Here is a 14,039-nt window from a genome sequence, read left to right on the forward strand (position 1 = left end):
ATATTAAGAGCAACTTAAGTTGGACCAAAGTTGAACTAAAGGTGGCAAATAAGTTGACGCTTAAATGCAACATAAGAAGTGCTTAAGCGCAACTTAAGTGGCACTTAGTGCCAGCTCGTGCCACCTTAAGTTCGTTCAGTTACGATGGTTTGTGCGTAAAATTTTCATACGGCATACTGTTATTACTGTTTTCATATTTATATATCACTTTGATACTGTTAATCGAGCAGTCTGCTGTACTTATATTACTGATATACTCCAGAAAAAACATACAATTATGAAGCAGAAAATGTATAAGTATGATTCTGAATGGTATAAGCAGAAAGGCATCATACGGCACAACGTTGCTACAATTAAAGTCCATTATGGTCGGTATTCCATGTTACATATCTCTGGCGCTATTGAGTGATCAGTAATTAGTAGACTGAAAATATAAATGCAGAACACATAGTATAGAGTAAGAAATAAGTATGTTTGGCAAGTATTGCTCATACGTCGGGCATTTGGAGTGATGCCGAAAGAAACATGGTAATTGTCATCATTATTTTATCTATAATATCGATGTGGCGCAACTGAAAGAGGAATAATTATTAGTTTACAGTTAAACTGCAAGAGAAGTAGCATTAAATAAGAATAAGACTTACTATACGATGGGTTTAGTATTGTGATCATACGTCCGGCATTTAAATGGCGACTGGGAAGGAGTTGCACGAGCATCATGATTACTATGGTGTTGCTAGGGCAGGTGACGTACAGCTACAGGGTATCATACTATCCGGCTGAGCTGCAAGTGTGAGGGAACGGTTCCGTCGTTATTAGTGAAGATGAAAGGCAAAGTACAAACAGGTTAGCACAAAGCTATGTTTTGTTGGGTAGCATGTAAACTCTGAAACAGATATTGTTTTAATGTTCATTAGTACAATAACTACAGCCTTTAGTTAACCCCTTCCCTACAAGTCATACATGTTTGGAGGATACCCCCCCACAACCGTCCTGTTTAATACAGTAACTAAGTACAAGATGAAGGCTGAAGCATTTGCGGTAGAAACGTTAGACTACCGCCCCATTATATATATATATATATATATAGTATTGAATTTTTAGTTTTCTCTCTTGGCTCTTAATCCATAACTAATTCAACAAAGCCTTTAAAGCTCCCAGTATCATTTGCATATCCAGATGGAAGATGCAGGTACCAGTAGCCAAAGTATGATTTTGCTTTAAAAAAAAAAAAAAAAAAAAAAAAAAAATCCAAGTTTTTTTTCTGGCTCTCTGAACTCTACCCTCACCTTGCTTTGTGGTGTGAAAATAGTCTGGATGATGATGATGATAATGATGATGAAAAGCATTAATTAAGAATTGATGAATCAAAGGAAATTATCATAGAAAACATCCCTTTAAAAGGTTTTTTATTTGAAATGAGGGATTTATTAAACAGCAGTGATTTAACATTGATGTTTCCTCATGCAGTGTGTGGTTTGGTGGATCCAGGGAACCTTGGAAGGACCCTCACCCACGAACATCTCATCATGAATTTTGAATTGATGTTCACCCCAGCAACACCTGAAGACAGACACATGGAGAACTGTTCCTTCACCCTACCAAACCTTGGCTGGATCCGGCAGAATCCGTATGTGATAAGAACAGAACAATACTCTTGCTCTGAAGGACCTGGCAGCAAAGTGGTCATTTGTCCTCATTTGATACTCCATGACAGGCTAAAGAAAAAATGAGTTTAGGTACTACAATAATTGGATAACTTGAAATGTCAGTGCAGTTCTTTAAGTTTGGTTTATTAGTTCTGTACTGTTGTCTAATACATTCTCAGACAACACTGCATGAACTGAATGACAGCACCATCAATAGATAAAGCCATCACATACATCACTCCAACCAGATGAGCATAGTGACCACAGTCACACCCTTCTCGGACTAACCTAACAACAGACACAAATCTTCACTCATTGTGATGATAATGCTGCACCAAGACTGTAGGTGTATTCATTTCACTGGAAAGTTTTACAAGCACTGTAGCAACCATTTGTGTCGTACATCCTCACAAGTCCTTAGCAAAAAAGGACAGTAGCTTCCAGGCTGCTCAGTCATAAAACATCTCACATTATGCACTCACCCATAAGTTGTGCAGCTCTCCATTTTCACTGAAGGTGGAGGTCCTTCTGCTTAAGCCCCACAGCATGGGAACACTTCACTTAAACTGATTAAAATAATTTGACAATAGAAAAAAATAAAAGGCACGACTGAAGGTTTGTGTTATGAAGTAATGTACTTAGCTTACATTTGCACAGTCACTTTGTTGGTCCTTATGTCTTTATTCAATCCACATTGTAATCTCGGCATTTTTTTTTACAGCCATTGCACTATATCACAAAGTGAACACTCCACTCATTTCTACATAGTAAATTCTTCTATACCGAGTCCAGCTTCAGGGTACTGCATAGCTCAGTTGTAGTTCTTATCCCCAACTGCTGCTTTCCAGAAACTTGCTGAATATTTGTAACTCAGTGTACAGATTTCAGACCTTAGTCACTCAATAGTGCCTAGATTTAAAGATCCTTTGGTAACTTAACATTTCTTCCCTTACTAGCCTGTGTGAACAGATTTCAGATCGCAGCCACTTGATAGTGCTTATTAGAACTGCACAGTAAAATTTGGTTCTGTTTTGTATGTATTGTACAGTGCTTTGTGTTGCATTAGGATCAGTATTTAAGAAAGTCTTGATATTAGTCTTAACTTTGGTCAGGTTTAGCCACAAACCCAACCTCCATATGGATCAACCAGAAGTGATGTCAGCGGTGATGGCTGAAATGGGGGAGTACAAGAAACGAGGGGGAGGCACCATTGTTGAGAACACTAGTTTTGGCATCAAGAGGAATGTGAGATTCATGAGCGAGATCTCTCACAAGCAGGGTGTCAACATAGTGGCTGGGGCAGGTAATATGCTGTGGCCAAACCGTCCATGTGCGAGAGGTCCTCACTAGAGTGGGTACAGTACTGCAGTACTGTCCCTTGGTAGAAGTGCTCAGAGGTGGCACTGGAAATTGTCAAATAGGCATTGAGACTATAACTTGGGAACAAATTTTATCAAGATTTATGAGATGTACAGTATATGGAGATAGCTACCCACTATCCATTCATTGTGTGTAGTACAGTATTGCCTTCAGGGGATTCCACACTGAGCGTAAGCCAAACGATTTCCTGTAACCCAGGAAACCATTACTGTACTGCATTGGTTGGTGATTGGCGTAAATGCTTGAATGAAGTAGCCTAACCCTTGGCCCCTGTGCTCCTAGTGAAGCAGTAATGGATTGGATAATGGATAAAAAGACAGAAGGTACTGTAATGAATAAAATTTCCCATGATGAGTGTTTACATAATGTGATTTCCTCCCAGTGCTGAAACACTTTCCCTGAAACCAGCTTAATTTGACATGCTTTCAACACTAAAGGTTATTATGTGCTTCCATTGTACACTTTCCAAAGTGATGTGTTAAATTTTTTGCTGTCAATCATCATCCTTTATTATGAAAGTAAAAGCAGCAGGGCATAATAGTATGAATAAAATTAGTGTATTAATTGTCCATGATTGAATGTTTACATGGCGAACTAACGAGTGACACCTGTCATGAAAAATAAGTGAAAACTTTAACAGTAGGTACATATTTGTAAGCCTTTTAAGTGATCTACAGTGAACTCTTGATATAACAAACTAACTGGGGGGAGAGGTCAGTCAGCATAGCTGAAAGTTCACTTTATACGATGGGGTCGATATTCCAGAGGGATTACCGAACTCAGGTTGCTATATAAGGCGAGTCGTCCAGTTCTATGTGCTCACACATAACTTTAACTAACTCTATGAAGTTTTACATGGAGAATTCAAGGATTTATGAACTAGTACATGTAAATACAATAATGTATGAAGCAGTACCATACATGTAAATACAATACTGTGTGAAGTTGTACATATAAATATAGTACCTATAATAACAATACAGTTAAATGTAGTGCTGTTACAGTAAACTTACTGTGCCAGGAAGGGTTACTATTGTCACTGTGGGAGGCAGGGGGAGGAATTCTGGAGAGGTTAGATGTTGGCACCACATTGTACACCTATACACCAGAGCACACCACACTGCACACCTGTACACACCACACTACATGCCTGTACACCAGAGCACACCACACTGTATACCTGTACACCATAGCACATTACACTGTACACCTATACACCAGAGCACACCACAATGTACACACCAGAAATATACCATACAGTATTACATGACTGAACTAGGGCACTGAACAGTACTGTATAATGATGATAATATACACTGTACAGTATGTACTTAACACTAAACTTTATACTTAACACTACACAGAACACTAGACTGTACTGAACACTAGTCCTCATCAGATTTTGCAAAAAGAATTTTTGGTGGCTCTGGTGTCACTGCCACCAGTGAGAAAGATGTGCTGCTGCCTGATGCCAAACTCGGTAGGCAGAGGTTGACGGCCACAGACATACTGTAGGATTCAGAGACTGTTCATTGCTTTTCCCCACAAGCAAGGGCAATTGTTCGAAGAAGTCTGAAATTTGCTGCTGAACCTGAGTGGCCTGGTTTTCTTGCATCAGGTCCAGTCTGATCATTCTGAACATCTCATAGTTCTGGCTGAGAGATCCCCCAATTTTGTCACCCAGGGCCAGCAGCGTGTCTGCAGCGTCAATGCCAGCAGACAGAGATGGGCCAGATGTCGTCTCCTCTTCCTCCTCCACAGGTGATTCTGGCAAGGTCAGCTCCTGCAATCTCCTCTGTCTGGTGGTGGTACCCAGGCAGACCACCATCCTCATCCAGCCACTCCTCCATCTCCTCTTGAGGGACTGAGCCTTGGCCAGCTGCAGCCAACAGCTCTGCTGCCCTCGGTGGCTCGAATCCCTCAAAGTCTGGCTTTTGGACTGAAGTTTTGGGGGTGCGGAGGAGTTTGCACCATGCGTTACCGAGTGTGGTTACTGGCACTTGTTTCCAAGCCTCTGCTCAGTTCAGTATGGCATCCTTGATGTGTACTTTTTGAAGTTTTCCAGTGTTTTCCTTCCCCTGGTGTCAACATATCCTTCCTCCTCCACATCTTCCATCACCACTAAACACTGCTGGAGGTACAAGTTCTGGTAATGTTACTTGACACTCTGTATCACCCCCAGAACCATGGGGCTGAACTAGGGCAGTGGTGTTGGGTGGCAGAAACATGGCCTCGATCTTGCCATCCTTGCTGCAGAGTTTAGCAGTGGAAAGGTGGGCTGGGGCGTTCTTGAGGAGGAGGATAGCCCTCATATCCTCCTTCTGTACCCCATACCAGAGCTGGTGATGCCGAACAGAAAGGTCGAACGTATTGTGAAACCAGTCGTGCACAATCTCTTGGGTGAACCAGGTGGAAGAGTTGTTATAATAATCAATAGGAAGCTTGTCCATTACATCCTTCAGTGCCCTAGACTTCCTACTTTTTCCTACCACGACTAGCTTCAGGCGGTGCGACCCATCAGCACTGGGACAGGCCAACAAGGAGATGCGCTCCTTTGCACTCTTCCTCCCCGGAATATTGCCAATCTTCTTAGAGGCCTGAGTGTTGGTAGGTAAAGATTTCCAAATTAGACCAGTTTCGTCGCATTATACCTCTGGAAATCATGCAGGCCCTCCTTCTTTTTCAGCTCACGAAACTGGTCTATAAACAGGTCCATGGTGTCGACATCAGTGCTGAGCAGCTCCCCTGTTCACAATGCCAAGATGCTGCCTAAACCTCCACAGCCAGCAATTGCTGCACTTGAAGTCCTCATACTCTAGGTGACTCGCAAGCCTCTGTGCAGCATGCTGGATATTTACCCCTTGCACAGGAACACCCTCAGCTCTCTCATGAGTGTACCACTTATAGACAGTTTCATCAAGATTCTTGTGGGGAAGTCATCACTTACGGTACACTTTGGCTGTCTTACTGCTCTCCATCCCCTTTATGGCCTCCTTGACCTTATCTCTGGCCTTGATGAGGTCATGAATTGTCATTTTTTTGAGGGCATACTGCTCCATCAATTGACTCCTTGTTGCCTCCTTCTCAAAATCTTGAATATTAGTGTATTTTTCCGTGATGGAGAGAATCTTCCTCTTCCCTTTGCCTGAGGTACACGGGGTAGCAGACTTTGAAGCCATTCTTGATCGTAGGTAGGTAGGTAGGTACCACGTAGGGCAAGAGGTAACGCGATGGTTAGAGGTAAGGCGAGAGAGAAACGCACACGGCAAACACTAAGCACAGACTGAGAGAGAGGCTGCGAGGGAAGGGGTAAGGTGCGCCAGGTGCGGGCAAGCCTACGTGACTCATCAACGCACCGCTCCCTAAACAGTAGGTCACATGAAAACCTGTGGGTTCGTGAACTTCTGCCGGATGTAGCAACCTTTGATCACAAAATCTGGGGGAAGTTCGGTCCTAATTTGGCCATCACGTGAAAGCCGGCAGGTTTGCAAACTTCCACTACATTTGGCAGCCTTGATCGCAAAATCCAGGGGATGTTCGGTTCTGATTTGGCCATTTGCTAAATCCGAAATTCGGAATATCGGGGTTCGTTATATCGAGCGTTTATTTTTTTTCTTAATACCATTATTTAATACCATAGTTACTCATCAGACAACTTTGGCAAAGTGCTTAAAAGTTCATCTTGGTGGGTGGTAATGGGTCAAGAAGTAAACTGTCTAAGAGCCTACGTATTATACCTCCTTTTTCTTTAAATTTATATTATGAACTTCTATATCTGCATATTCAGACTTTATACTTTCTCTTTCTAACTACAATGTACCCTCAGGACACAGGTATCCCAATGTTAAAAATTTAAAGAGTTAGGATAATAATGGTGCTTATAATGCAGACTGTAATAAATAAAAATGTCCAGGTTGTGACGATGGTGATGATGATGTGACGTGATGTGATGATGATGATAGTACAGGCTGTAACAAGCACATAATTTCTTAATCTTTGTCAGGGTACTATGTGATGAATGCTCAGCCAAAGGAGACGTTAGGCATAAGCGTGGAGGAGATGGTAGAGAACATGACTGTGGAGCTGACAGTGGGATGTCATGACGCTCCAGACATCCGCTGTGGCATAATTGGCGAGATTGGCTGCTCTTGGCCACTCTATGGTAGGCTTGCAGTGAGTTTCTAACCAACATTGTCACTCTTAACCCCTTCAGCCTGAGAATTTCCCTTTGTAGTGCATACTTGCTACCCCTGGAAACATTTTTTTAAGTAGAATGCCTGGTAACGGATAGGTTAATGAAGGCTTTATCTTATCCCTTCAGTTTGAAGTCTCTCTTTAGCTGAATAAAATAATTTGATTATGGGAAGAAAATAAACATGTGTCCTCAAACTGAAGGGATGAATTAATTGTAATTTGCTTTGTGCAGATTTTGAGCGTCGCACAATCCAGGCAACAGGAGAGACCCAGGCTAGTTTAGGATGCCCAGTTATGTTCCATCCTGGCCGACATCACGATGCACCAGAGGAAATATTTCGCATATACACAGAGGCAGGAGGACACCCTAGCAAGATGGTTATGGCCCACCTGGATCGTAAGATATTGTTTATTTTGCCCTTTTTCACGTACAGAACTGTACACAACTGATCTGCTCTGGAACTTCTCTCGTTCCACTATCATTGATCCCCAGTCTGTTAGATGCAATGTGTCTAGGCATCTCAGAATAAACAGATTTTTAATTTGGCTTTCAGTTTGTTCACTTTTCTTTGAAAACAAATTTTAGGCTAACAGTCTTTGGTTCTGTAAAATATATATTTGTGCTGTTAGGAAAAAAGAAGTTAGTTTGTGTGCTATATTTAGTGTTGCTGTACTGCTCATGCATTATTTAATATCTAACAAACTTCTGGTGTTTGGGAGGAATTAAAGTATGCTCTGTCTGGCATGAAGAAATCTACCGGTAATCAGAGAGAGAAAATTTTTTTAATGCTGTTACTGTAATGGACTCATTACCATTCAGGTACCATCCACGAGCTAGATGCACTTGTGGAGTTTGCATCTCTTGGGACCTACTGTGAGTACGACTTATTTGGCATTGAGGTGTCCCATTACCAGCCTAATGCCTCCGTGGACATGCCTTCTGATGCCCAGCGAATTGCGCGTATCAGGCACTTGGTGGAAGCTGGGTTTGGGAGTAAAGTTGTAATTGCCCATGATATCTTTAGCCCACACCGCCTGGTAGGTGACAGTGTGAATGTTGTAATAGTTCTTTCACTTTAACTTGGCCCACAGTTTTGTCTTTTTTGTGGCTTTTTTTTTGTGTAGTTCAATGCCTGGTAAATAAAAGTATATTCTAGATGGAAGGTATCTGAAAAATCAGACATTTGGCCAGGTGTATGGATAATTATAGAGTTTGATGTACAGTCAGTCATCATATAAAGTCTAGGATGTTTGCAGACAAAATGTTACTTTAAATGAAAGAACTTTAAGAGAGGCACTCAATTGATTCATGACTGAGGGCTTAAAAGCACAAAAAAGAAAAACTCATGTCTGCCCACACATTAAGCTTATAATGAATAAAAGTCTGTTTAAAGTGAAGAAAAATTATTGCAGGCAATTCATCAACAGCTTAAAACTGGAGCTCTAAATTTCATCAACAACTTGATAATGAAATGTTAACAAACTTTAAAACAAGTACAGTGCTATGATATTTCTATAATCCTTGCAGGAGGCATATGGGGGCCACGGGTACAGCCACATACTGAAGAATGTGGTGCCCAAGATGCTGGACCGAGGACTGAGTCAGGAGGATATTGATAAGATCCTTATTACTAACCCTGCTACGTGGCTAACTTTCACCAAGTGAGCTTCTTCACCAGTTGGTGTACATTAATCCTTTGACCACCTGGGAGTTTCTTCAGTTGTATATAAATGACTGCGGTTTGCCAGAATAAAGTACAGCACATCACTGTGGTCCTTATGGTGAGAGTTTTAGAAGATAAATTTGTAGCACTTTTTCTTCATGCAGTTCTTCAGCTGAATGAAATTGACCAATGTTTGCTAGAATTAAGTACCATAGATTGCTTTGATATAGAGAGCCTAAGAGGGTTTATGGAAATAACTTTTGAACTTTAATACTTGGAATTATTCACATAGCACTGGGTAGGTTAAGGGAGCGAATGGTGCATTATCAAAATGAAATGGTTTATACTTAACCTATATGGGTGATCATTGAAAAACTCATGTTGGCAGCTTAGCTAGTCTCATTGTGCTTTGCCAGATCTTAGACTTGTATTAATGGGTGCAAAGTACTATACAGTATGAGCACTGTATTATACAATGCTGTTGTGAGTATAATACTGTATACGCATTTGAAAGTTTTGCTGTTGCTGTTCATTAAGTTTTGGGGATATTGGTGGGAATGAAAAAGATGGTAGTTGTGAATGAAAAAGTTGGTAGTTAGGTTTATCAACTTGTATGAGTGAAAAGTGGTAGTTATTTTTGGCATTTTGTACAACAGAACTGTACCAATAAGTGTACTGCCTCTTAGTGTCTCAATATAGGAGGGGGAAAAAAGAAAAAGAAAGTCTCATATTCCCCCCATCAGAGTGGGATGTGGCAAGCTTAGGGTGCTGATTACTTAATGGTAGGAGACCAGCCATTTCCCTGGCAGCATTTTCATATGACAGAATCATCCAGTCACCTCTTGAGGATCTCATTGACTGGTCACACCAAATTTCAGTGCTCTACCCCCAAACCACCAGGCATCAACTGCAGTACATTGTTACATGCCCAAAACTTTTGATCAACTTTGGACAATTCATTAAAATAAAGTGAAAATTATGTTAAAGTTAAGCTTCCTCATAACTTTTTGGATTTAAATAAAAGAAAGGAAGCCCTGTGTATTACTGGAGGAACAAGACTACTTGCAACATGTTTAAGTTCAGCTGGACTTAAACCTAGTGGACTGCAGGTTAAAGTTATCCTTCTACTGCCTCCCTGTCCTCTCAGAGGATAGGGAGGGTGCAGAGGGACATAAGTATAACTGATTAGCTCCATGACCTGTTATATCAGTGCCACTAGGTAACAGTAACCCTCTCCAGCAGGAGGGTTGCTACAATCTTCCTCGAGTACAAGATTGGTTCACCAGTCGTCCATTCCCTCAGGAAACAGTTCCTTTGTGAAATCTGAAATATGTACAAACTCTAAATACAGTATTTCATTATCAATTGCATCCACCCAATTTTTAGTCCAGACTGCTTTAATATCCTGGAAAAAACACTTACCTGTACACTGTCTGTTGTTATTGTTATTGTAATTGTTGTTGCAACTCCTGTCAATACTTTTTATGCCACTATTATAATAATTTTTGTTGCCGAAATATATGAAAGTCTTACAATAGTTACTTCAGTAGTTTCCAGCTGTTTAATCCCTTGAATATGATGACATTTTATTGACTTATTCAGCCTTGGAGGGCACCTCAGTGGTGAAGAGGCTGATGTAGGCCATATCAACCTCAAGTTCAAAAAGTCTGTCCTAAGCTGAATAAAATCGTCAGGAGACACCGAGGAAAAAACGAAAAATGCATCTCAAAGGGATAAACTAAGTCACTGGTTTTGTTGCTCTGTTGTTTTATTGTGGCAAATGCCAGATTAATCATGGGATATGGATGTACATAAGGTGTAAGAATAATTTCATAAAATGTGGGAATTGTATATACTTCGTCCTTATTAATCTGGTTATATCCTGTTTAAATTAGAGAGAGAAATGAAATTTTTGTTAATGCAGAGAGAGAGAGAGAGAGAGAAAGAGCTGTGATTAATAAGGATGCATTTGACAAAAAATTAAAAAATAAAATAAAAATAAAAATCCATCCATCCATCATGTGCTCATTTGTTGCCCCATTAGGAGCACAGGGGCCCAGGGATAGGCTACTTAGTCCAGACAATGACTAAATGGTTGTCCCTGAGTTGCATGATGTGAGAAATACTGTATATCCAACCATCCCTTGGAATTAGACCCACGTAGGACCCCTCCAGTTGGAGACACTAACTAAACCACCAGACAAAGAGGAAATTGTATGTAGCCATTGTGGCTGATCAATATCAGCAAACAGCACGAAGGCTAACTCTTGATCTCCCTGCATGCATCAGAGTCCAGTACTGTCCCATAAAGGGGAAAGCACACAAGTGCAACAGGGTTTTCTTTCATACATCTATAACTACCATATATTGTTGGCATTGGTGAGTAAATAATAGGCTTAAATTTATTAGTTTTTCCCATTACCATTGCCAGCATCATTGCCAGGAACACACAATCACCATCATTGCCACTACAGGTATCACTGCTTTTGCAACAGCAGCTACAAGTATCAGTCTAACATAACATGTATGTTCAAACAAAATGCATTCAGGCTCATTTTGAGCATACACAAACACTGATAAACCCCAAAGCAACTTACATTCACCTGAATATCCTGCCTGGGTAACATGAACTAGGATTATGTTAGATGTACTAAATTATCATAAGTTGCATTTTTTAATGTGATTATTTATGTCCACAGTATATCAATGAAAACTATGATATCTCTAAAGCTGAACATCAGTTTCTCTTAAGCTGTATGGAAAAAAGATGTGATATACTGTATTTAAATAAACTCCTAACTTATAGGAAGGAATGACTAATTCTCTGAAGGCAAAGATGTGTATTCAGAAGCACTGAGGAAGTTCTTTATTTTTTATTTATTTTTTCACCTAGAAATCAACTATGATCTCTATGTCACTTTTTGTTGCATTTGTCATTATAATGCAAGACAGAAGACACGAGTTATTGGTTGCACTCTCAGTAACTGCTTCCATAGCCTGTGTTACATCTAGTCCACCTCCTGAAATGTAAACATAGTTTTGGAAAGTGCTCTGCTAAAGAACTGTACCAGCTAATCACGGATGATGGATGTGCCACATGCACAGGTCCCAAAGAGAAGCATGGCTGCTTCCCACTGTCCACCTCATTTCTTCACCATGCATAAAATACATGTTTACAAGAAAAGTAGTCCTCAGATACTAGTTAACTAAAACAGTTTTTAGATTTTTATAAAATACAGGGAATAACAATATTCTGAAACAGGGATAGAGTGGGAAGCAGGGAAATACCCCTGAAATAAGGTACCAGGTATGGAATTTTGCCTTGAGGTAATAATAACAGTTAATCTCTTTTACTTATCTATATCTGCTTCCAAAATATGAAATGAGGAAATACAATACAGAAAGCTTCACTCAAGGACACTTTATTCAAATGCTTTTCAACTTCCAAAGGTAATATTAAGCACACTCACTGTATCATCACTTTCACACAAATGGACAACAACTTAATCTTAATGAACGACAAATAATAATTATGGGTAATGTGGCAAAGATTTGGACACACACCACTGACTTATGACTACCAGAAAGCTTTAAGCATAGCTGCAACCAAAATATGGAGGATACAGAAAAAAAAAAAAAAAAATTACTTTCACATTAACAATGTGAAGTTCTAATCTACTCATCACTTAGAAGCTTTCTATTTAAAAAAAAGAAAAAGAAAAAAAAAAAAGCTAATTGAAACACTGAATAAGTCTTTCAAAGCTCCTTCAGAAAATATACTGTATATCCCTCTTACATATTACATGAGTAAAGCATGTAATACTTTAAACCTGAGCGAAGAAGAGCTCAATACCTTTTTCACTACCCATAACATGGAGAAAACTAAACTGAACATGTGGCATGGCTTTATGTGCTTGGAAGGCTCAATGAAGTTGTACTTGACTAACACCAACATTCAATGGTTAGTCAAGGGAGATTCTATTTTACTTCACCCATCTATCTCATAAAAAAACCATAACACTACAATATTGCATTAAGGCCCACAAATACTTCTTTTATTAGCCACCAATACTTACCTGGTGTGAAATACTGCCTAACAGAAAATGCAAAAACTTATGAAAGATATCACAGCTGTTTCATAATTCTAACAATATACTATAAATAGTTGTTACGGTAAAAATAAAATGATACTCCACTCAGACATCACCAGCAGCATGAAACTGATACAGGAAACTGCCAATGCAAAGTATATTATCACACTTTTTATAACAAACTTCCATATATGCTTCAGGTTTCACCATTAAATAATGATGACCAATATTTCATGTTTCCAGCGAGTATGCCAATTGTGGTAATATATGGCAAAGTTCCTTACATCACACAGATGACCATATACACAGTTGAAGATATATTTCTGTAGAGAATCTCTAAAAAACACAGCCACTTCTGAAGAACACAGCATTCAAAACAGCAGTTCACTTAATTTCCAGTCTCTACACCAAACTGTTAAACAAACACAGTAGCACCCCCCAAATATGCATGTTCGAGATAAGTTTAGCCCTGATACACGGTTGACTAAAACAGAAACATTTTCCAGTTACGTGCCACTGTCCTCATGCACACAGTTTGATCTCAGTGGGAAACTCTCAAGATGTAATGAGTTTTCCAGTTACACAACACACTCCCCATAAACATGGTTTGATCTTTGCAGAAAACCCCTAAACTTAGTAACTTTGTGGAGGTGATGCTAAACTTTTTTTTTTTTTTTTTTTTTTTCCCGCAGTGAAGATGCACTTGACAGGTTGGTGATGATCGGCTCAATGCAACATGTCCGAATAACAGCGTTCTATTTGAGTTAGTCAATAAGTTTCGATTCACATTACCGGTAATTATTTGATATACAACTGTCATTCAGAAATGTTGCATTCAGCCAGTCATCACCAACCTGTCAAGTGTATCTTTGCCTCGATAAAAAAAAAAAAAAAAATTTTTTGTTTTTAGTTGTGGTGTTGGAAGTGCTGGTAGTTGTGGTAATGGTGGTGATGGCAGTGGTAGTGACAGCAGTTGTAGTAGTGATGGCATTTGTAGTAGTAATGGTAGTTGTAGTAGTAATGGTAGTTGTAGTAGTAATGGTAGTTGTAGTAGTAATGGT

General features: G+C 39.7%; 1 protein-coding gene across 1 annotated transcript; it reads left to right on the top strand.

The window, feature by feature from the left end:
• The first annotated feature begins 651 nt into the window (after positions 1-651).
• LOC145408856 (N-acetyltaurine hydrolase) lies at positions 652-10,720 on the top strand. The gene is made up of 7 exons (XM_080279498.1): positions 652-846; positions 1,471-1,630; positions 2,762-2,952; positions 7,033-7,191; positions 7,456-7,620; positions 8,044-8,261; positions 8,752-10,720. Exons 1-7 carry the CDS (start codon positions 825-827, stop codon positions 8,887-8,889), a joined length of 1,053 nt encoding a protein of 350 aa, XP_080135624.1. The 5' UTR covers positions 652-824; the 3' UTR covers positions 8,890-10,720.
• The last annotated feature ends 3,319 nt before the right edge of the window (positions 10,721-14,039 follow it).

This window comes from Coenobita brevimanus, chromosome 78, assembly GCF_032717465.1.
Source record: "Coenobita brevimanus isolate Jiangsu-jjx chromosome 78, ASM3271746v2, whole genome shotgun sequence".
Taxonomy (NCBI): Eukaryota; Metazoa; Arthropoda; class Malacostraca; order Decapoda; family Coenobitidae; genus Coenobita; species Coenobita brevimanus.

Coding starts and splice junctions, on each gene's coding strand:
- LOC145408856 (XM_080279498.1), top strand. CDS start 825: ATGAAAGGCAAAGTACAAACAG. Junction 2,953..7,032: donor CAACATAGTGGCTGGGGCAG/GTAATATGCTGT, acceptor AATCTTTGTCAG/GGTACTATGTGATGAATGCT. Junction 8,262..8,751: donor TCTTTAGCCCACACCGCCTG/GTAGGTGACAGT, acceptor TAATCCTTGCAG/GAGGCATATGGGGGCCACGG.